General features: G+C 36.6%; 1 protein-coding gene across 2 annotated transcripts in view; it reads right to left on the minus strand.

Annotated features, from left to right (window-relative positions):
• Positions 1-23445, minus strand: part of slc4a10b (solute carrier family 4 member 10b) — an 83241-nt gene that overhangs the window by 44301 nt on the left and 15495 nt on the right. Inside the window, exons 1-4 of one of the 2 annotated variants that reach the window (XM_048194686.1) lie at positions 22330-22669; positions 10724-10805; positions 3745-3888; positions 1166-1304 (exon numbers count right to left, since the gene is read on the minus strand). In XM_048194686.1, the coding sequence (XP_048050643.1) occupies positions 1166-1304; positions 3745-3888; positions 10724-10805; positions 22330-22368 (404 nt within the window). In that variant the 5' untranslated portion in view covers positions 22369-22669. Of the gene's footprint in view, positions 1-1165; positions 1305-3744; positions 3889-10723; positions 10806-22329; positions 22670-23445 lie in introns of those variants that run through there. The other variant, XM_048194685.1, reaches the window with a different exon arrangement.

The raw sequence follows: 23445 nt of genomic DNA on the forward strand, positions 1-23445 counted from the left end.
AACACATGTCAAAAGCCAAAAAATAAAATATTTTTATTGATTAAATATTTTATTGATATTGATAAATATTTTAAACATGGTGAAAGATTGTGTGTCAAGTTCTTTGAAATGTAATCTTTGTATTCATAATGTTGGTTTCATGCATTTTGAAAAACATCTATATCATTTTTGACAAAAAAAGAAAAAGAATAAATGACTCTATATCTGTGTAATCATCAAGTAAAAGTCCTAAAATATTTCCTTTAACACCTGGAAAACTTCTGAGTGGATGTCTAGATCATTACGCTCAAAAACAATATTCAAATAGGCCATTTTTTAGATTATAATAACATTTTCATGCCATATTAAAATATCTGATATTTTAAGAAATTTACATGTATTGACCTTGACATGTGGCCATCTCTGTGATGTCATTTCCTGTTCTTGGATTGGTCACATGACAACAAAATGCTTCCTGTATGTTGTTTATACTACACCAACTTTTTTAAAATATCAGATATCAGATATTTTTAAATATCACAGCTAAAGATATTTAACTGTAAATAAAAATAAAATAAAAAATAAATGTAAAACATTTCCTTGCAAAACAAATACATTTTTACATTTACTAAATGCACTTTTTTAGAGTCACTGAATAAAATAATTTAATAAAGAAATCATTTTTTTAAAAATCAGAGCTTTAATAACATTAAAATTATCAAATTTTTACTTTTTAGTAGATGATTGCGGCACTTTTTTAGAGCCACTGAATAATCAGGATTACAAAAATTATATTTTAAAAACTTGGCACATGCATTCTAAACAAGATTTTTAAAATACTTTTCATCTTTTCTCAGACATCCGTATTTGTTGTTGACCCATAAATGCTTATTAAATGACTAAATGTGCGTTCACGCCATATCAGATATCATAATTTATGAGATTCTAACTTGTAAAAAGCATTCACGTCTTCGTAGAACTCGTAATTACAACTTGTTAACTAGGAATTTTCTAACCTGTACCACCTGACTGCTGCAGATTCATTTTGCGGTTGATGGGGTTGCCATAGAACAGCTCAGAGTAGAACATCAGAGTGTCGTCTAATGATCATGTTAATTACAACATGGTGTGAATGCAGCATGAATCCAGACATGATTGGTTGAAGTGACATCACATGGTTCAATACCTGGCGGTTTCTCTCCACTCAGCATCCTCTCCATCACGGAGGCAGATCTCATCCAGCTCAGTGAAGAGGTCATGTGGTATGTGCTCTTCATCATCATCCTCAGTGCCCAGCAGAAACTGAACCCTCTGAGAGGGAGTATCTGTGACACATCATTTCAACTGTTTTAATAAACCACTCAGCTCAGTTGAAAAGGTCACATGGCGAAAATAGTCATACAATATCAGCTAAAAAGGCATCAGAGAGCCAAAATAACACAAGTTATGTTGACAATAATACACCACAGGAAAACATTTGGACTCGTCCCTGCTGAGTCACAGTGATGAGCTGCTGAAGAGCAACACGACTGTGAGCCTGTCCAGATCAGAGACCAGAACACACAGAGAGAGCTCACATCAAAGAAACATAATCACATAGGACAGACCGTCAAAGACAAAAAGAAATGATGAAAGGGCATCAGAAGGAACAGAAGAAGACATCAAACAGAAAAATACTGTCCTTTACAGCACAATTGCATTGCCCATTGTTAGTTTAAGGGATATTTCAACCTAAAATGAAAATGAAGTCATCATTTACTCACAGTGGTGTTGTTTTAATGCCGGATGCCCTTCTTTCTTTTTCGGACCACAAAAGGAGAAATTAAAAAAAGGTCTGTTCGCGCCCACACTTGTCCATATAATGGCGGCGAATAGAGACCAGCATCAAGCTTTAAAGGGGACCTATAATGCCCTTTTCACAAGATGTAATATAAGTCTCTGGTGTCCCCAGAATGCGTCTGTGAAGTTTCAGCTCAAAATCCCCCACAGATCATTTATTATAGCTTTTCAAATTTGCCCCTATTTTGGGTGTGAGAAAAAACACACAATTTTTGTGTGTGTCCCTTTAAATGCAAATGAACTGCTGCTCCCGGCCCCCTTTCCAGAAGAGGGCGGAGCTTCAACAGCTCAACAACAAAGCTGGAGAATCTCACGCAGCCAAACATTGTTCAGCCTTACATTGTTCAAACCGGAGTCGACACTGATGGAGAGACTGATGGAAAGACTCAGGTGGAGCTGGGGAAGGTGGAGGGTTTCTGAAAGTGTGCTGCGTACTGCCAAAGTCCCTTTAAGACAAGTCATTTCACTCGGCGGCCATCTTTGAAAAGCCTCTCGGGCATCCTGGGCATCATGCAATCTGTTTGAATGGGGAAACATCAAATTCTCCAAAACTGTTCGCCAACCTTATGATTAAATTTCATATTTGAAATCAATGAAATCTAACAACAACCGGCTCATAAATTTAGTTTCTAAACGCTCGAATCATGACAAAAAAACTGTATTTTTCCGTCTGGATCAAGCTGATGCGCATGCGCAGACCTAAATGACTGTCTGACTGTTTCTATAGAAACCGGTGATTCTAACGGTTGCTGAAGTGACGCGATGACTTTACCAGTCGGCGATTGGCTCTTATTTAGAAGGCGGGACTTATTCCGCCATATTGCGCGTTACACTTTCTCCCATTCAAAACTATACGAGTGACACGTCTTGTGTAATTCTATAGTCTTTGGTACTGCTTACAGCAACACTAACGTTACCAGTATTTGTTTGAATGTTAAGCCGCAGCTCATTGGCTGCTGATGCGATGGCAACCAATCAGCTGTGCAATGTAGATAATATTATCGCTATCAAATAAGTTAAAGACCTATCAGCCTGCGCCATCTAGAGTTTCATGCCAGAACTAGGTAATTGTGTTCGTCATAACACGAAGTCAAAGCGTTCACATCTGTCGTCAGACAGAGTTCCGGTTCAGAGATATGTAACTCAGTGAAGAAAGTACACAGATACTGGGATTTCTAGGCATTGTATTAGGCCTACATGTTGCATTTTTCATTAATCTTGATTTCTCACAACGTTTTTCTGGGCAAGTCGGAGTGAACTGCAGTGCTAATAGTGTCTCATGAACATGCAGTCAAGCACAGAACAGCCAAAGTGAGGACTTTCTTTAAATAATACATTCAATTTTGGCTTGTTTTTCACCAAACCCTATCGTAAACCCCCAGAACACTTGGAATATACGATACACGTTTCCTGGGATTATTCTGTGATATTTTTGCGTCTTTTTTAAAAGCTTGATGCTGGTCGCTATTCACTGCCATTTTATGGACGAGCACGAGCGGGGCATTTTTTAACATTTATCCTTTTGTGGTCCATAAAAGAAAGAAGGGCATACGGCATTAGAACGACAGCAGGGTGAGTAATGCATCAATGCATTAATGATCTTAATATACAGTGTTTCCATATCTTTGTTTTGTTTTCCAGTACAAACATCTAAACATGCTTAATTCAAGATACATTTACTTGAGATTCAAAAATACATAAGATATTAAATATGTATCAAAATTAACTGAGTTTGTGCTTAAAACAAGAAAAAAAAATCTGCCAAAGCAAAACATAATACCCCATAAATAAATTTGCTTCATTTCGAATTTCCATTTTATGTCTCAAATGTATCTAAGAATGTTCAGATATTCGTACTGGAAAACAAGACAAAAATACTGAGGAAGAAAATTAACTGCATGCATTGAAGGAAGGATGGACTCTTACTGTATGAAGGTGATTCTCGTCCATCTTCGACCCCTGAGTCTCTTTCCCTGCTTCTCTTCCTGTGTCGATGTCCATGATGTCGATGGCGTCGACGGGTTTTTCTGCCCAGAGGAACATGAACACCGATATACAGAGTCCTGTGACCTATAGATCAAAAGAAAACAGACGGGGACTCAGAGAATATAAAATCTACACTCACCGGCCTCTTTATTAGGTACACCTTTCTAGTACAGTGTTGGACCACTTTTGCCTTCAGAACTGCCTTAATTCTTCATGGCAGAGATTCAACAAGGTGCTGGAAACATACCTCAGTGATTTTGGTCCATATTGCCATGATAGCATCACATAGTTGCTGCAGATTTGTCATCTGCACATCCATGATGTGAATCTCCCATTCCAGCACATCCCAAAGCTGCTCTATTGGATTGAGATCTGGTGGAGGTCATTTGAGTTTAGTGAACTCTAGTCATGTTCAAGAAACCAGTTTGAGATGGTTTGAGCTTTGTGACTTGGCGCATTATCCTGCTGGAAGTATCCATCAGAAGATCATAAAGTGATGGATATGGTCAGCAACAATACTCAGGTAGGCTGTGGTGTTTAAATGATGCTCAGTTGGTACTAAGAGGCCTAAAGAGTGTCAAGAAAATCTCCCTCACACCATTACACCACCAGCAGCCTAAACCGTTGACACAAGGCAGGATGGATCTATGCTTTCACGCTGTTCACGCCAAATTCTGACCGTACCATCTGAATGAACTCATCAGACCAGACAATGTTTTTCCAGTCTTCTATTGTCCAGTTTTGGTGAGTCTGTGTGAATTGTAGCCTCAGTGTGTCTTCTGCTGCTGTAGCTCATCTGCTTCAAGGTTGGATGCGTTGAGCGTTCAGAGATGCTCTTCTGCAGACCTGCGAGAGGTTATGTGACTTACTGTTGCCTTTCTATTGGCTCGAACCAGTCTGGCCATTCTCCTCTGACCTCTGGCATCAACAAGGCATTTTCATCCACAGAACTGCCGCTCAGTGGGTATCTTCTCTTTTTTGGACCATTCTCTGTAAACCCTACACAGAGTTAAATCAACTCTTCTCAGAGAACATATGGTCCCTCTCTATATATAGTTAAAATAACACTGAAGCACATTTAGGGCCCTATAATACACCCGGCGCAATGCGACACAAGGCGCAGCGCAAGTGTGTTTGCTAGTTTGCGTCCGGCGCCATTTGCGTTTTCCCGTTCAGCGCCACGTCCTTAAATTAGTAAATGCATTTGCGCCAGTTAGTGCGCCCATGGGCGTGCTGGTCTAAAAAAGAGGTGTGTTCAGGCGCATTGCCGGCGCATTGCTATTTTAAGGAGCTGAAAATAGACTGCGCCATAGACCAACTCAAACCTGGTCTAAAGTCTAAAGTCAATGGCGCAATATTTTTTTGTTAGAGCGCGTTGGTAGAAACTGCGCCTCTGGGCGCGTCCACAGTGCGCGTTGACTTTGCTTATTACACACAGGGATGAGCATCACACAAACATGCCAAATATTAAAAACAAAAGGATTACAGTGTAAAAGAATATTATTGTGTAGGCTACATAAATATAAAGATGTAATGATGAATAGTCATTGCGTGTATTAGAATTAGGCTACCTATTTTCAATTCAGCCTATTATTACTTATAATGATGGCTAATTAATTGAACAATCGTGCCAATACACACACATATATATTAACTGACTCATCGCGTGTACACCATGTAAATAGCAATCCGCCATGGCGCGAGCGCATCTCGCTCTTAAAGGGAATGGGAGATGACACTCTGATTGGTTTATTGAACGTTACGCCCATTACTCATTAAGAGAATAGGGACAACCCATTTCAAAAATGCGCCCCCGCGCACGGACCGTTTTTCCGTCGTTAAAATAGCAAAAGTGGATTTGGACACGCCCTGAGTGCACCTGCGCCGTGTGCTTTACACTTTGCGTTTAGATCGTTAAAATAGGGCCCTTAAAGTTAATGAGATAATATGCTGTTTGTGGAGTTGTTTAATTAATCAGATCTTGAGAGATTTAATGTCTTTTATCTTCAGTTGAGTTCATCTTTGGCTGTGGCTGGAAGTCAGTTGTAGTTCTTGTGTTTCTCTTCAGTGATTCTGCTTGTTAACAGCAGGTGTTCATCACTAATGCTCAATCATCACTTAATTAATCTCTTAATTATCTCATGAACTTTAACTTTGCTTCAGGGTTACTTTAACACTATATAGAGAGGGGCCATGTGTACTCTGAACAGAGTTGATTTAACTCTGGGGATTTTGCTGTGTAGAGATGGTTGTGTGTGAAAATCCCAGTAGATCAGCAATTTCTGGAATACTCAGACCAGCCTGTCTGGCGTATGCCACTTTCAAAGTCACTTAAATCATCTTTCTTCTCCATTCTGATGCTCAGATTGAACTTCAGCAGATCATCTTGATCATGTCTACATGCCTAAATGCATTGAGTTGCTCCCATGTGTTTGGCTGATTAGATATTTGCGTTAGTGCAGTTGAACAGGTGTACCTAATAAAGTGGCCGGTGAGTGTATATTAAATCATAATTTTTCACGTTTTAGATCATGTTCTGAGGTCAGATTTTTCAACAACAGTAATAACATTCACTAAAATAAAACCTCATACATTTGGAACATACTAATTGGTCATATATTGAGCATAAAACACACAATATTTAAAAATAAAAAACAAAAAAAGTAATGAAAGCAGCAAATTTGAGCAAAATATTTTTTCACAGTATTTTCCAGCAGTGACTGAAATATAAGTACATTTGTAATCAATATTTTAACATAATCAACTTTTATAATTACTTTTTTTTTTTTTTTTTGACTGACTGACTGACTTTGTTGCATTGCATTTGGGTTTGTCTTTTCCATAAAAGACATGCAGTGCTGCTTTAGTACTTAGCCAAAAGAAGGTGTCTTAGAAGGCAGCATAATTATGCTGTGGCTCATTTGGAATGATTATCCTGCATAATTATGAATTTATATAAATACAATTATAAAATAATTATACGGCTGCCTACAGTTTGGTATACGGATGCTACCTTTAACATATGATACCTTAAATTGTTGTCTAGGTAGGCAGCTCACTAGATTATAAAGTGGAACGCAGAACAGAGACACTTTTTTAGTTCACTCTGAATTTCATCTTGCAATGGAAAAATTCAATTTACTAAACATATTTAACCTATATTTATTTAATCACTCACTTTAATTGCATTTGAATGAGAGGTCGAGCAGCATGGGTTTAAATGTAGACATAACATCTGTACATAAGATTACACACACACACACACACACACACACGACATATACAGACTAATGCCAACCTACAGACAACAGAGATTTCCTCTTCCTGGCAGTTAAAAATGGCTGAAAGCTGGATGAAATGAGGATTAAATTACATCACTAAGGCTCTAATGGTGTCTTTGAATTGCATAACATTATGATAAGGACTGAATGCATCGTCCTGCAATGGGAAACGGATCAATGACATGAGCTTATATCGATTTCTAAAGCTTTAGACTTTATAAGGTCGACAACTTATGTTTGCAAAGTCATGACATTTCAAACTCAAGACGATGTGCAAATGCTCAGAAGATTCAGAGGTGTGTCTGTGATCAAAAACAACAGACCAGAATATCAGAGCAGTGTTATTTTAGTATATACTATATGATTTTGTGAAACTGTCACAACAACTTAAAGCACCACTCACATTTTCTTCAGAAAATCTCCTGCACAAAATATCCTCAGTTGTACAAGCATGTGCACAGTGTGCCATTTCCTCACCTGTGCAGTGTACCAATTTGTGAGCTTCTGAGCCAATCCAAATGTAATCTTACAGCTGCTCAGTGTTCACTGGGTTATAAAACGTGTCTGAATCTGAATAAATGACATGCATCCACAAGCTGAACCTGCAGATGTATTTACAAGCCGCAGTGAGTGAGGAGAAAAGGCTGTCACAAGCAATATTTTCAACACAGCTCAGTCTAATACAGGCCTATACATTGACAGTTGGCTCATTATTGCATGGAATTCTGGGTAATATCCACATAATGCCAGCCTGTCGTTTCAGCGAAATGCAGGAGAACCGTGAATATGTCTCCTGCATGAGACCGACTGCTGTCATGACACATCATGAAGACTCAGAACCGCTGAGCTTCAACTAATGAGTTCTGGAAAGTGGATTTTACATTTGCATCTTACAACTTGCCAAACCACTATAATGAATCAGTGACACTTTCTTGACCAAACATTGTATTCAAAGTCCCCATGATATCAAAATGGGACATTTAGGGCTTTTAGTTCATGTCTGTTTGCTTTAAACCTGGAAAAAGTCAGATTTTCATGATATGTCACCTTTAAGGTTATCTATATTCAAGTCAAGTGTACTGCTAAAATATACAAAATCTCACTGTACATCAATATTATAAAATATTATATATATATATATATATATATATATATATATATATATATATATATATATATATATATATATATACTCATAACAATTAATATTAACATTAATATTCAAATTCAGACAAAATTCAAATTTAAAATAAAGTCTATTTACTTTTTTACATATTTAATTCATATATTTATATTATTTAAATTAATTAGTATTATTAAAGCCCTTTGATAAAAAAAAATGTAAACCTTGAATACACAGCAAGTCACACTGGATAAAAGCATCTGTCAAATGCACTAATGTCACTATTCTTCTTATTATTTTTATTTATTTAAAAGGAGGATCCCTTATGAAAAAAACGTAAACCTTGAAAGCAATGCAAGTTGCTTTAGATAAAAACATTTAAAAATGCATAAATGCTTCAATAGAAAAAAAATGAAAGAAAACTGTACTCATCATGACACACCATGAGGTCTTCAAGTTTATCAGCCAAAGTTAGAAATGCATATTTATAATAATTAATGCAAATAAGGCAGGTACAAAAATAAACAGAAAAGCATATGATTATTTCAGAGCTGTGTAGGATATGGAGCCTCTATTTAGCTACTGATGACCCATTTATTATTATAATTTCGATAGTGTAATTATTCTCTCTGTTCCTGTCTCTTTCTCACCAGCAGGATGTAAAAATAGCTCATCCAGGGGCAGAAGAGCAGCTGACGTCATCTGCAGTCCTTTGAGAAGACGCTTCGAGTAGCTGCTCTTTTTCCCCTGTGAAACACTCTCCATCCTCCCACCAGTCTTTTCTCTTCGTGTCATTTCAGAGGCAGATAAACACACACGTCTCTTCTGTCAGGCCATGCTGGTGCCCTTGATTTGCCACCCACAGACTTTCCTCTCAGACATAGCATTAACTTCACTGAGCATTCGCTCTGGAGCTGCTTATTATTGTGTGTATGAGAGAGACAGAAGGATGAGCTTCACTTCTGCAACTGACCAATGGCACATCACAGCTTGACGTTTTCTACACTGGAAGCTGCCATTTTGATGCTAGACTTCAGCAATGCTACAATCAAAGAATCAGTTGAACATTCACTCTAAAAAATGCTGGGTTAAACCCAAGTTGGGTTGAAAATGGACAAACCCAGCGATTGGGTTGTTTTAACCCAGCGGTAGGGTTAAATGTTTGCCCAACCTGCTGGGTAGTTTTATTTAACTCAACTATTGTTTAAAAATGACTGTATTGCTTAATTAAAATTAACCCAAAGTATGTTGGAAATGAACATTTATTAATGTTCAATGAATAATTATTAAACAATAAACATTTATTAAATTGCTTATTAATACATTTATATTAATAAACTATTAAACTATTACATTTATATTAATAAAATATTAAAGCTTATTAATAAACATTCACCTTTTGTCTATTATTGTTGCCTCTAATTGCATCTGGTTTTTAATTTCCCAACAATTTTGGGTTCATTTTAAGCTAGCCATATAGCAATTTTTAAACAATAGTTGGTTTAAATAAAACTACCCAGCAGGTTGGGCAAACATTTAACCCAACCGCTGGGTTAAAACAACCCAATCGCTGGGTTTGTCCATTTTCAACCCAGCTTGGGTTGTTTTTAACCCAGCATTTTTTAGAGTGTAAAATCTAACAGAATTTGATTCCAATAGATTTTGATGTTAGCTTAAAATACGTATCAAATTAGACTGAACTATTTTTTATTGTTATTGCATGGGTGGGATGTACATGAATAAGCAAATTAAATATAGATTTGATATGTTTCTCAATTTAACCTCCATCTATGATATTTTTTTCCCCCACTGGGGTTATTTCAAAGCATTCTGGGATTGTTTAGAACAGATACACTACCTTTCAAAAGTTTGGGTTCAGTAGTGCATTTATTTGAAAATTTAAATTTTATTTAAAAATACAATAAAAATAGTGAAATATTATTAGAATTTAAAATAACTGTTTTCTATGTGAATATATTGTAAAATATAATTTATTTCTGTGATCAAAGCTGAATTTTCAGCATCATTACTCCAGTCTTCAGTGTCACATGATCCTTCAGAAATCATTCTAATATGCTGATTTGCTGCTCAAGAAACATTTCTTATCATTATCAATCCAAAACAGTTGTGCTGCTTCATATTTTTGAGGAAACCATGATAAGTTTAAGGACTTTTTGATGAATAGAAAGAACAGCATTTAATTTTTTGTAACATTATAAAATGTCTCTGTCACTTCTGATCAATATAATGGATCCTTACTGAATAAAAGTCTTAAAATCTTACTGAAGCCAAACTTTTGAACACTAGTGTACATGCAGTGCTGCCTTAGAATTCAAATTCAAATTCAAATTTGAATTTGGTGCAACGAAGTAAATACATAAAACAAAAATAAAATTAATTGCAAAAAGTAAAGCTTTAATTCTGTGTGAGTGTGTGTGTGTGTGTGTGTGTGTGTGTGTGTGTGTGTGTGTGTGTGTGTGTGTGTGTGTGTGTGTGTGTGTGTGTGTGTATTTACCTTCTAGCTCCTCCTTCTCCAGTCCAGCCTTAAGCATGGATCGAGTGCCTCCTCTGTCCACGACGGCCTCCTCATCATTCCTCTGTGTGGAGAGAGAGAGAGAGAGAGAGAGAGAGATGTCAGTGTAAAGGTCTGTCTCAGAGCGACAGGGCGCAATGGATGCGTCTCTCACTGACAGACACATTTGTCCCAGCATGTCATAGAGACAGATACTCACTGTACTGACCACACACACACACACACACACACACACACACTCATCTGATGCTCGCTGTCCAAACACTGCAAAGCTGAGTGAATAATGAACTATAATTTTGAACATTTTCTGAAGAATAATGTGAGTGCTTCCTCCTGAGAAACTAGGGCATTGCTGTATAGTTGCTGAGCTCCACAGGTCTGAAATGACATGAGAGTGAGAAAATAATGATACACAAATGCACTACTTTGAAAAAAGAAAGATTCACATGTATTGCTTGAGGACACCATCCAGTTATTTCCATCCAGTTCCTCAATGTATTTCTCTGCTTATTATGGGAATGAAAGTGCAGTCCAACCACAAGACAGTTACCATGGTTACTAATCTAGCCAATAGCAGCAGCCTCTCCATGAAATCAAACCGACCCATGTTCTTCAACAAAGAAATAAATTGACCTTTACTTACAGTGTAAAAGAGCCAGTACTGGACAGGAGTCAATATGAGCACGTTACCACAAGACAAATGCCAGGGATTTTTTAATATGCATAAGCATACACTCTAAAAAATGCTGGGTTGTTTCAACCCAATTTTGGGTCAAATATGGACAAACCCAACCATTGGGTTAAATCTCTAAATTAATTTTTTAACCCAACAGTTGGGTTTGTCCATATTTGACCCAAAATTGGGTTGAAACAACCCAGCATTTTTTAGAGTGTAAGTATGTATAATATTCATAATAAAATGCATATTAACATGTAAATACTAATAATAATAATCTATATAAAATGGTAAAAAAAGGGGAAATTGTAGCAATTTAACATTTAAAATACAGTAACATTAAACAGGCAAAAACCTGTTTTGACAGTTATAGATCATGGTCAATAAATAATCTTATCATATCATTTTCATATCAAACACCACAAAATGCATGAAATGATCAAATGTACACTATCGTTCAAAGGTCTGGGGTTGGTAAAAACGTTTTACTAATAAGTCTTTAGTAAAAACAGGAATTTAAAATTTACAATTTAAAATAACTGTTTTCTATTTGAATATATTTTAAAGTGTAATTTATTCCTGTGATCAAAGCTGAATTTTCAGCATCATTACTCCAGTCTTCAGTGTCACATGATCCTTCAGAAATCATTCTAATATGATGATTTGCTGCTCAAGAAACATTAATTATTGTTATAAATGTTGTGCTGCTTCATATTTTTCTGGAAACTGATACATTTTTTCAGGATTCTGTTATGAATAGAAAGTTCAAAGTAAAAGTGTCTTTACTGTCACTTTAATGACCATTTTAAAGGGGACCTATAATGCCCCTTTAACAAGATGTAAAATAAGTCTCTGGTGTCCCCAGAATGTGTCTGTGAAGTTTCAACTCAAAATCCCCCACAGATCATTTATTATAGCTTGACAAATTTTGTCCCTATTTGGGTGTGAGCAAAAACACACAGTTTTTTGTGTGTGTCCCTTTAAATGCAAATGAGCTGCTGCTCCCACCCCCTTTTCAGAAGAGGGCGGAGCTTTAACAGCTCAACAACAACAAAGCTGGAGAATCTCATGCAGCCAAAATGAGGATTGTCAGTAACGGTGTTCAGCCTTACATTGTTCAAACCGGAGTCGACACTGATGGAGAGACTCAGGAAGAAGTTACAACTTTTAGAATGAAACTGGACGTTTCTGAATGGTTAGTGGATAAATTTATGTAGTTGCTGTGGAGTTGATTCAACTCATCCACTAGCATGTGCCGTCATGTTCATCTTTTGTGCAAATCCAGCGTTGAATTGATCGTCGTTTGTGAATCAGTCCGGCGTAAAATGACGGCATGACAACAAAACTCTACTACAACAACTCTTCCTCTTCTCTAAAGCAGCCCAACATGGCCACACCCCCTTTGTTGCTTGTTCTCGGGGGCGGGGTTTATGTAAATTTTAGGGTTAATGATGTCACCAACCCGGGAAGAAGCTCGATGTAGTCCCTACCAGCCGTTTGTTGTAGTCCTTATAGAGCAAATTCTTTAAAAGTAATCTCCTTTTCCTTCAAACAGCAAAATTACACACTAACTAAAGTTAAAAAAAGTGAAATTATAATCAACCACCCCTTTAATGCATCCTTTCTGAATAAAACAAATCATTTTCTGACCAATGGTAGTGCATAAATGAAAATATGCAAGTTGCTTTGAAAAAAAAAAGCGGCTGCCAAATGCACACGTTGTCAAGTTGAATTTGCTCATATTAGACATCAGCGCAGAGCCACTCACGTCTCCTCGTGTCATCATTACCGGTGTATCTCATAGCTTTTCTTCAAAAATATGCACAGCTGAGAATCACTGTTGGTTGTAATTGAAATCATTTATTAATGAAAGAGCAGTTGTGCATTTTATAAAAGATGTCTGAGTTATAATGTGAATATAACAAACTTCATTTCATTTTTGTGGTATCTTATTTATATTTCATGCGGAAATACAATTAGAATACAATTACTCATCACTCAGCTTCTGCACAAAACAAATTAGTGTCATAATGAGCTCTTGGGGGAGTCTTTAATTAGTGTGTCTTAAAAGAATGGCTGCTGGTCTAATAAACTGGGTTAAAGCAGGTTCTAGTCAAGATTCCCTTCATGTCAATATGGCATAAAGACATAACGCAAGTAGGCTGGATCAGTGCGTTTGTCCTCGACAGACAGCATTACTGGCCAGCTGCTAATCGCAACGAGCTGGTGTTTTAGCGCCTCATTACTGAGAAACATGCAGAATTAAAACAGATGGTGCAGAGCCAAGATCAACCCTCAGAGCAATTACATAAGAGCGTAAAAAACATACAATACTACTGTTGCACACTGGGAGATAAAATAATATAAATATATATATATATATATATATATATATATATATATATATATATATATATATATATATATATATATGTTTGCACTGCCATTCAAAAGTTTGGGGTCAGTAAGATTTTTGTTGTTGTTGTTTGAAAGAAATTAAAACTTTTATTCAGAAAGGATGCATTAAATTGATCATTAAAATGATAGGAAAGACTTTCACATTATTATAAAATATTATTATAGTTTCAAATAAATGCTGTTCTTTTGACCTGTTCAACTTCATTCATCAAAGAATCCTGGAAAATATGTATCAGGATTTCTGCAAAAATATGAAGCAGAACTGTTTTCAACATTGATAATAATAATAAATGAAAAAAATACCAACCTCATACTTTTTTGCTATTTTTTTTTTTGCTAATTTTGCTATTTTTGCTGACATTTCCTCTCTCAAGATCCATTAATGAACTAAAAACATATTTAAATCAGTTCATGTGAGTACAGTGGTTCAATATTAATATTATAAAGCGACGAGAATATTTTTGGTGCGCCAAAAAAACAAAATAACGACTTATATAGTGATGGCCAATTTCAAAACACTGCTTCAGGAAGCTTCGGAGCATAATGAATCAGTGTGTCGAATCAGTGGTTCAGAGCGCCAAAGTCACATGATTTCAGCAGTTTGAATCATGATTCGACACAAAAGATTCATAACGCTCCGAAGCTTCCTGAAGTAGTGTTTTGAAATCGCTAAATCACTAAATAAGTCATTATTTTGTTTTTTTGGTGCACCAAAAATATTCTTGTCACTTTATAATATTAATATTGAACCACTGTACTCACATGAACTGATTTAAATATGTTTTTAGTACATTAATGGATCTTGAGAGAGGAAACGTCATTGCTGGCTATGCAGGCCTCACGGAGCCATCGGATTTCAACAAAAATATCTTAATTTGTGTTCAGAAGATGAACGAAGGTCTTACGGGTGTGAAACGACATGAGAGTGAGTAATAAATGACAGAATTTTCATTTTTTGGTGAACTAACCCTTTAAGAGCCATTTGTGATTTGATTCAAAATAATGTAAGAACTAAAATACAATTGAAATCAAGGCACTAAATAACATTTATTTATTTGCATCAATAGTAATATGCAGCAATATTTACTTTTTTAACATTTTGAAAAATGGCACATTTTTGAGTGATGATAGAAATGGATCAATTTTTAATCCAACTGTTTCAATGAATCAGACATTCTGAACTCTAACAGTATTTTAGCTACTGACATTTAAATAAAAGATGCTATTTAAATCAGAAACATGCATTAAGAGTTTAAATGGGCTGAAATTTTGATTTCACATTGGATTTCATTCTGATGTCAATTCAAAAGTTTGGCACTAGATCAATTTAATTCACAAAATGCATAACCTGAATGCAATGTAAGTTGCTTGGCTTCTGCCAAATGCAAAAAAAATGTAAATGAGATGCAAATCATTTGAGTTTCTTTCCATCTTTTCATCTGGTTTGACAGTAGTTTCCTGAAGTCCAACCTAAATCTCAACACCTTCAGCAGCTGAAAGTCACGTTTCACAGGGCCTCGAGGAGCAGCTAACAGTGTGTGTGTGTGTCCACAATGATGGCAATATCTTCTCCTTGTGGGGACATTTTTGGTCCCCATGAGGAAAACAGCTTATAAACCATACTAAGTGATGTTTTTTGCAAGTTTTCTGTGGTGGGTAGGGTTACGGTTAGTGGACAGAATATACAGTTTGTAGAGTATAAAAATCATTAAGTTTATGAATGTCCCAATAAAACATGAAAACCCATGTGTGTGTGTGTGTGTGTGTCTTGTCCTAAATAACTTGTGTAGTCATTCTTCAAAAATGAATTTTGAAACTGTTGTGTGCTTTAAAAACGTAGGTTTGCGAGCAAGTTGGTATCTTGTAGTTTATTCCTTTATTAACCACTATAAATGATTTTCTGAGCTTGCAATTACAAATAAAGTCTTGATTTAATTAAAATAGGCTAGGGTTCAGATATAACCTCTCTCATGTTCACACACACAGGCGTTCGCTCAGACGAGTGCCTTTTGCCTAAAATATGAATAGCATGTAATCTGCATGAGGTCTAATCTCTTTATCCTGAATCCTCACTTCTTATGACCAAACCGCCACACGCTTTCCTTCTGTGTGGAGAACTACACACATCCTACACTATAATCCTGTAAAGAGACAAAACACACACACACACACACACATGCAGGTTCATTTGAGGCAAATAACATGAATAAAAAGTTCAAAAGAACAGTGTTTATTTGAAATATAAATCTTTCCGTAACATTCTAAAAGTCTTTACTGTCACTTCTGATCAATTTAATGTGTCCTTGCTGAAGAAAAGCATTAAAGTGCCCCTATTATGCTTTTTCGGATATTATTTTTCACGTATTGTGTAATATAGCTGTCTGTAAATGTAAAAGGTCTGCAAAGTTTTAAAGATCAAAGTGCACGACAAACAAAGTTATTGTCTCTTAAAAGAAAGAGTCGATTCTGAACTGCTGAAATGAGTCGTCAGTAATTCCAGTCTTACTTCCTGCTTGAATCTATGTAAGTTTGTAACAGATTTGCACAATGCCAGACTATGGTTTTCATTGGCTGCCGGCGAACAACGTCTACTTTGACCAGTGTTGCCAAGCCCATGGTTTTCCTGTGGAATTGAGCTATTTTAACACTGTTTCCGCGGGTTGTTTTTTATGTCCGCAGGTTGAAGCGACCCCAATAACATGATATTTAGCCCCTGGAATGCTAATTTTTACTAGATTTACTCGATTAATTACCTAGTTTTGGGCTAGTTTTGAGTAGCAATTGGGCGGGTTTTGTTGTGAAAACCTGGCAACCCTGACTTTCCCCCGTCCTTAAATACTGTAGTTGTAGCTGAGACTGGAAAAGTTTGGTTTGTGTTGTTGACAAGTCGAGAAGATGCAGTTTTCTGCGCTGCCAAAGCAAATCCACTGTTTGATGCACTTTAAAAGGATGAGACTCGCGCTGGGACTGATATGGTAAAACCGACGCCATCATTACTGTTATTTTCACTGTGTATCAAGCACTGAAGAAGATCCAGAGCTGAAATTCAGATATAGGCATATCGTTTTCGATGCATGCTGAAAGCGGTCGACCAATCACAACAGACTGGGCCTTGTGACCAATCAGAGCACAGCAGGCTCTCGGAAAGGAGGAGTTTAAAGAGACTGAATCTTTGAACAAACCGTTTTCAGACTCTTTGAGAAATGAGGTGATGTGTAATCTATATTATGAGAAAATTCAAGTGTTTTTGGACCTTGGATGCATGTAAACCTGTTGTAGGAGACTTAGAAACCATTAAAGGTGCCCTAGATTCAAAAAATGAATTTACCTTGGCATAGTTGAATAACAAGAGTTCAGTACATGGAAATGACATACATTGAGTTTCAAACTCCATTGCTTTCTCTTTCTTATGTAAATCTCATTTGTTTAAAAGACTTCCGGAAAACACGCGGATCTCAACATAACACTGACTGTTACGTAACAGTCGGGATCATTAATATGTACGCCCCCAATATTTGCATATGCCAGTCCATGTTCCCAACATGATGAAAGGCATTAGACAAGGGCAGCCAGTAACGTCTGGATCTGCACAGGTGAATCAACAGACTAGGTAAGCAAGAACAACAGCGAAAATGGCAGATGGAGCAATAATAACTGACATGATCCATGATAGCATGATATTTTTTGTGATATTTGTAAATTGTCTATCTAAATGTTTTGTTAGCATGTTGCTAATGTACTGTTAAATGTGGTTAAAGTTACCATCGTTTCTTACTGTATTCACGGAGACAAGAGAGCCGTCGCTATTTTCATTTTTAAACACTTGCAGTCTGTATAATTCATAAACACAACTTCATTCTTTATAAATCTCTCCAACAGTGTAGCATTAGCCGTTAGCCACGGAGCATAGCCTCAATCTCATAGAGAATCAACTATAAACATCAAAATAAATACTTTACTCACATAATTCGAAGCATGCATGCAGCATGCATGACGAACATCTTGTAAAGATCCATTTGAGGGTTATATTAGCTGTGTGAACTTTGTAAATGTGCTGTAATATAATCGAGAGCTTGTGTGGCAGGGAGCACGCGAATTAAAGGGGCGGCGCGCTGAAAAAAATCAGTGCATAGTTAATGATGCCCCAAAATAGGCAGTTAAAAACATTAATTTAAAAAAATCTATGGGGTATTTTGAGCTGAAACTTCACAGACACATTCAGGAGACACCTTAGACTTATATTACATCTTGTGAAAAAGCATTCTTGGGCACCTTTAAAATAGCATAATAGGGGCACTTTAATTTCTACTGACACCAACTGACCTGAAAATGTTGATTGGTAGTGTATCTAAGACAAAGTTAAGAAACTCTCTATTAATACCCCTGAGCTTTTAAAGAGCAATAAAATGTGGGTGTCTCACAAAGCTGGTCTGTGCGTGACAACTATAAATAGCAGCTCTATATGTTCTGCAATCTTGTAGTCAATAGACTGAGACGGACTGACCGTTCCAAGTGCTTAAAATAAGCCCTTTCCTGTCCGATCAATAAACAGTGCAGGTTCCATGTAACTGACCCAATACTTCAGGATGCCTGCACATTCAGATCAATGCTGCCGGCAGCACGGCGCTGCAAAGTCATGTTTACAAGGTACCGGGCGGTTATAAAGAAACTGCATGTAAAAACAAAAGAAACCGCGATTGACCGGTTAGCATGTCGGTCAGACAGACATTTCAGTTCTTGGCCAGATGAAGACAGATAATCAAAAGTCTGGCAACAGAAAGATAAGTCACCATCTTGTTTTTCATCACTATTCTCTTGTGGATCAGATAGATTCCAGCTGGCTGAAAGACACCGCTTTGGTATAATTTTAGCATCAAAAGTATCTGAAAAATAACACTTGAATAATTACAGTTCCTGTTTTCTTAGTATACAGGTCCATTATTCCTGAATATAATCTCGTTTTTGTGGAAATGTCTAAAGAAAAAGAACTTTGGATTTTCCCCTCCAAATAACAGAAAGAGCAATCAGCTTAATTCTAATGCTTGTTTACAAAAAAATGGACACAAATTGACATGAAATCCTCTTAGTCATAGGGGAAAAAAAGACTTTTGTGCACTTAAACCTTGTGAAAGGATAAACTCAAAGTTTCGAGGCAAAGTAATATTCAACACTGACCTGCCAAAACACAAAACAAAGCATGCTGGGATGCCGAGTCCAAGAGTGGCATTTTATAGAGTGGACATTTATATAAATTTATAGAAACACAACATCATTAGTGACTGATTTGGATCACCCTATGTAGGCAACAACTCCATGCAACTCACAATTTCATTTGATTTCAATGGCTCAATACTCTAAGCATACAATAAACATGCTCAGTCCATATAAATATTGGATAAGTATTCTATTTTTAATTATACTGAACTATTAGATTGAAGTACTATTGATACATTGCATTAATAAAAAGTCTATAATCTACATCTTTTGTCCGCCATCTTAAAAGATTTTTCATTGAATCGCAATGAATTATGGGATCGGCTTCTCCACAGTGGATGCATACAGTGTTGTTACAATTTGGCAATTTGGATGATCTAAAACTATTAGGAACACATTTATGATGCCATCAAATTTACATTTATTCTTTTAGCAGAAGCTTTTATCCAAAGCGACTATACAAAATGTTGCCAATATTGACTATAAATGCACTGAATAATGCTTTTCGAGAACACAGGGGCCTGCAACTTCAATGCATCATGGGTTAAAAATATAGCCCAACCTGATAAAAGATATTTTGTAAATTAATTTTTCCTGTCCATACAATGAAAGTCAATGGGGTCCGGTGTTGTTTGTTCCCCAATGTTCTTTAAAACATGTTCCACAAATTAAGAATTCATGACTGTGAGTAAATGATGACTGACTTTTCATTTCTGGGTGAAGTATCTCTTTAAAACAGCATGAGGGCAGTCAGAGAGGGGAGAGATCAGCGAACGTCCCGTGATGGTTCGCATTGATTTAATTGGATGAAGCAGATAATCATATTGAGCATCCTGAAAGTGGCAGATGGAGGAGAATATCACTATCAGCTGCAGCAGAACAAATCCATAGAGGGCCGTTCAGTGCAGTAAATGCCGTAGTAGAGCCCACAGACGAGCTCTCGATTTTATTTGTATTGCGCTTTTCACAATACACATCTTTACAGAAAATCATGAAGTTTATAATGTCTTAATTTATTCATGCCTTACAGTTGCATTTAGCAGATTAGAGCTGGGTGATAATATAGTTCAATTTTCAGATGATACAAGCAATCAAGCAGTTGAGATTTGCTATATTACGCGAGTTTAGTTTCAGCTCAAAATACCCCACAGATCATTTATTATAGCTTGTCAAATTTGACCCTATTTGGGTGTGAGCAAAAACACGCCGTTTTTGTGTGTGTCCCTTTAAATGCAAATGAGCTGCTGCTCCCGCCCCCTTTCCAGAAGAGGGCGGAGCTTTAACAGCTCAACAACAACAAAGCTGGAGAATCTCACACAGCCAAAATGAGGATTGTCAGTAACGGTGTTCAGCCTTACATTGTTCAAACCGGAGTCGACACTGATGGAGAGACTCAGGAAGAAGTTACAACTTTTAGACGTTTCTGAATGGTTAGTGGATAAATTGATGTAGTTGCTGTGGAGTTGATTCAACTCATCCACTAGCATGTGCCGTCATGTTCATCTTTTGTGTTGAATTGACCCTCGTTTGTGAAGCAGTCCGGCGTAAAATGACGGCATGACAACAACACTCTACTACAACAACTCTTCCTCTTCTCTAAAGCAGCCCAACATGGCCTCACCCCCTTTTGTTGCATGTTCTTGGGGCAGGGTTTATGTAAATTTTAGGGTTAGTGATGTCACCAACCAGGGAAGAAGGTTGTTGTAGTCCCTACCAGCCATTTGTTGTAGTCCTTAAACAGCGAATTCTGCATAAGAAAATTTCTCCCTTTGCATTGAACTTTGAGCGTCGTAACTTTGCAGATGTTGTTTATGATCTTTATGAACTAAAGTTAAAAAAGTCATATCATAATGAAGGACCGCTTTAAATTACATTGCAATGTTATAAACAATCACATCTGATATACAGTATATGTCGCATAACTTGAGTGTACTGTATGGTTACAGGTTTACAGTTGTTGCATAACTCATTAATTATTACTTTGTGTTCAGTGAATATCCACATAATGCTTAAAAAGTATGATATCTGATGCATCAGGCTTTTATGGCTCATATAGTATGATATAGTGAAAATATGGAGTTCATACATGAGGAGGAAAAAAAATCAGAGGCCCGAACTGAGCAAAAATATGCAATTTGGTGCAAATGCTGATATTTATATGGCCAAATAGTAAGATGAAATTCTGATCAATGAGATCTTTATAACAGTATAGCAAACTACTTACATAAAATGCATATAAATATTAGCTGTACTTAGTAAGATTGTTTAAATATTTATTTTTATGATCAGAACTTTGTAGTTTTAAACATATAATGCAATGCAATACAATGATGATTGAGAGATGAACAAATAAACCTTCCTCAAAAGCCTGATTGATCATATTTGATACTCACATTTTAACATGATTTTACAAAAAAAAAAATATGACGCAAAAAAAATTCTTCAGTCAAGTAAGTGTTCATCTTGAAATATTAATAACAATACAAAAGTTATTCTTACATTTAATTTATAAAAATCAGTAATATTTCACAGCAGAAAGACACGTGAACCACAAGCTGAAGGGAGACATTTTACAATTATACTAACAGGCCTTTTACTTGCTAAAAAGTATAAACTATCAATCAGACGACAGAGGGTATGTAGTAGATTGTGTGCAACAGGTTTTTCAGCAAAGTTTTAATCATGCTGATCATTTAGAGGCCTTTGTGTAACAAATATACAGTAGGCTTTATAGGGTTAGAACCTTTTGGATCATGTCCAGAACACACCAATAATGCATTCAAATTCTCTAGGTATAATTTTTATAATTGAGAATGTGATGCAACTCATGATCACATACAGTAGGCTAGTCCTAGAGAGAAAGCAAGGGATGAAGCTTGACAGTGTCAGAGATCTGTGCTGGATTCATGGGAGGTCTTGGCCGACATCTGCAGCACGCTGACCTGCTTCTAACTGTAGCAGCGAGGCTTCAGCGCCCCTCCTCCACAGCACTAACCCGCATCTGATCAATGACATTCAGCCTGCAGAAAACAGTGCTGCATTCGCTGCATTAAACAGACGGACTACATCACCCACAATTCTGTAGTGCACTACTGCAATTTGCACACAGTTAAAAATGCAGAGATGCACACAATAAATAAACCATGAACCTTCTAAATCATATGACTGATGCATATTATCTGACAATACTAACACTTCAATAACTGCATCCTAGAACTTTTGCATGCAGCAGAATTTGCTAAAAACCTGAACTACAGTAAAACAAGCATCCCGGTCATACCTGAGAGTCCAGTCGGCTGTAAAGGTCCAAATTCTGCATATCCCAGGTCTTTCCGTTCAGCTCCAGAATTAGTCAGGATGGTTTCACCTCATGCAGCATGCACTGCCACTGATCTCTAACTTCAGCGCATGCACACACACACACACACACACACACACAGCTTACTCCAGCGATTACAGCAGTGACATCAGCACCATCTTTATCTTGCACTGTCTCACTCTCTCATAGGGAGGAACTGTTTCTCCTCCTGGTGTTGCACCGCTGTATTCTGCCCGCCTCCTCCCCGGAGGCATGCTGGGAGTAAACTGCTGACCTGTCAGAAGAGGCCTGACCTTGTTCTCTCTCTCTCTCTCTCTCTCACACACGGTTCTCACCAAGGAGGTCCAATATACCTGAAGCAAACTATCTGCATTTTCATTCTCCTCAGTGGCAGTTTTTGGCTGGCATGTGACCACCTGGAAGAACTAGTTGAGCCAATCACTTCAGCCGAAAATATGACTAATCAGACTAATCAATCTAGAGCCAGAGAAACACAACATCATGAAAATGCTGATCCCTTCACTGTCTATCCTGAGCTGTGACGTCACAGATGTGTGTGTATGTATATATATATATATATATATATATATATGTGTGTGTGTGTGTGTGTGTGTATATATATATATATATATATAAGGGATAATCCATGATTTTACTGATGACATACGCACACAAACACACACACACACACACATTTTTGGGTGAACTATTCCTTTAACTACGGAAGAGGATTAGGGCCAAGCAATAATAAAAAAATAAAACCATCTCGAGATCAAAGTTGTTAAATTTAGAGAAAAAACTCGTTAAATTTCGAGAAAAAAAGTCGAGATAAAATGTTGAGAATAAAGTTATTAAATTATGAGAAAAAAAGTTGTTAAATTATGAGAACAAATTTGTTAAATTATGAGAACAAATTTGTAATTTAACGAATTTGTTCTCGTAATTTAACGAGTTTTTTCTCATAATTTAATGAGTTTATTCTCCACTTTTTTTCTCGACTTTTTTCTCGAAATTTAACAACATTTTTCTCATAATTTAACGAATTTGTTCTTGTAATTTAACAACTTTTTTCTCGTA

Source organism: Megalobrama amblycephala, linkage group LG6 (genome assembly GCF_018812025.1).
Source record: "Megalobrama amblycephala isolate DHTTF-2021 linkage group LG6, ASM1881202v1, whole genome shotgun sequence".
NCBI classification, from domain to species: domain Eukaryota; kingdom Metazoa; phylum Chordata; class Actinopteri; order Cypriniformes; family Xenocyprididae; genus Megalobrama; species Megalobrama amblycephala.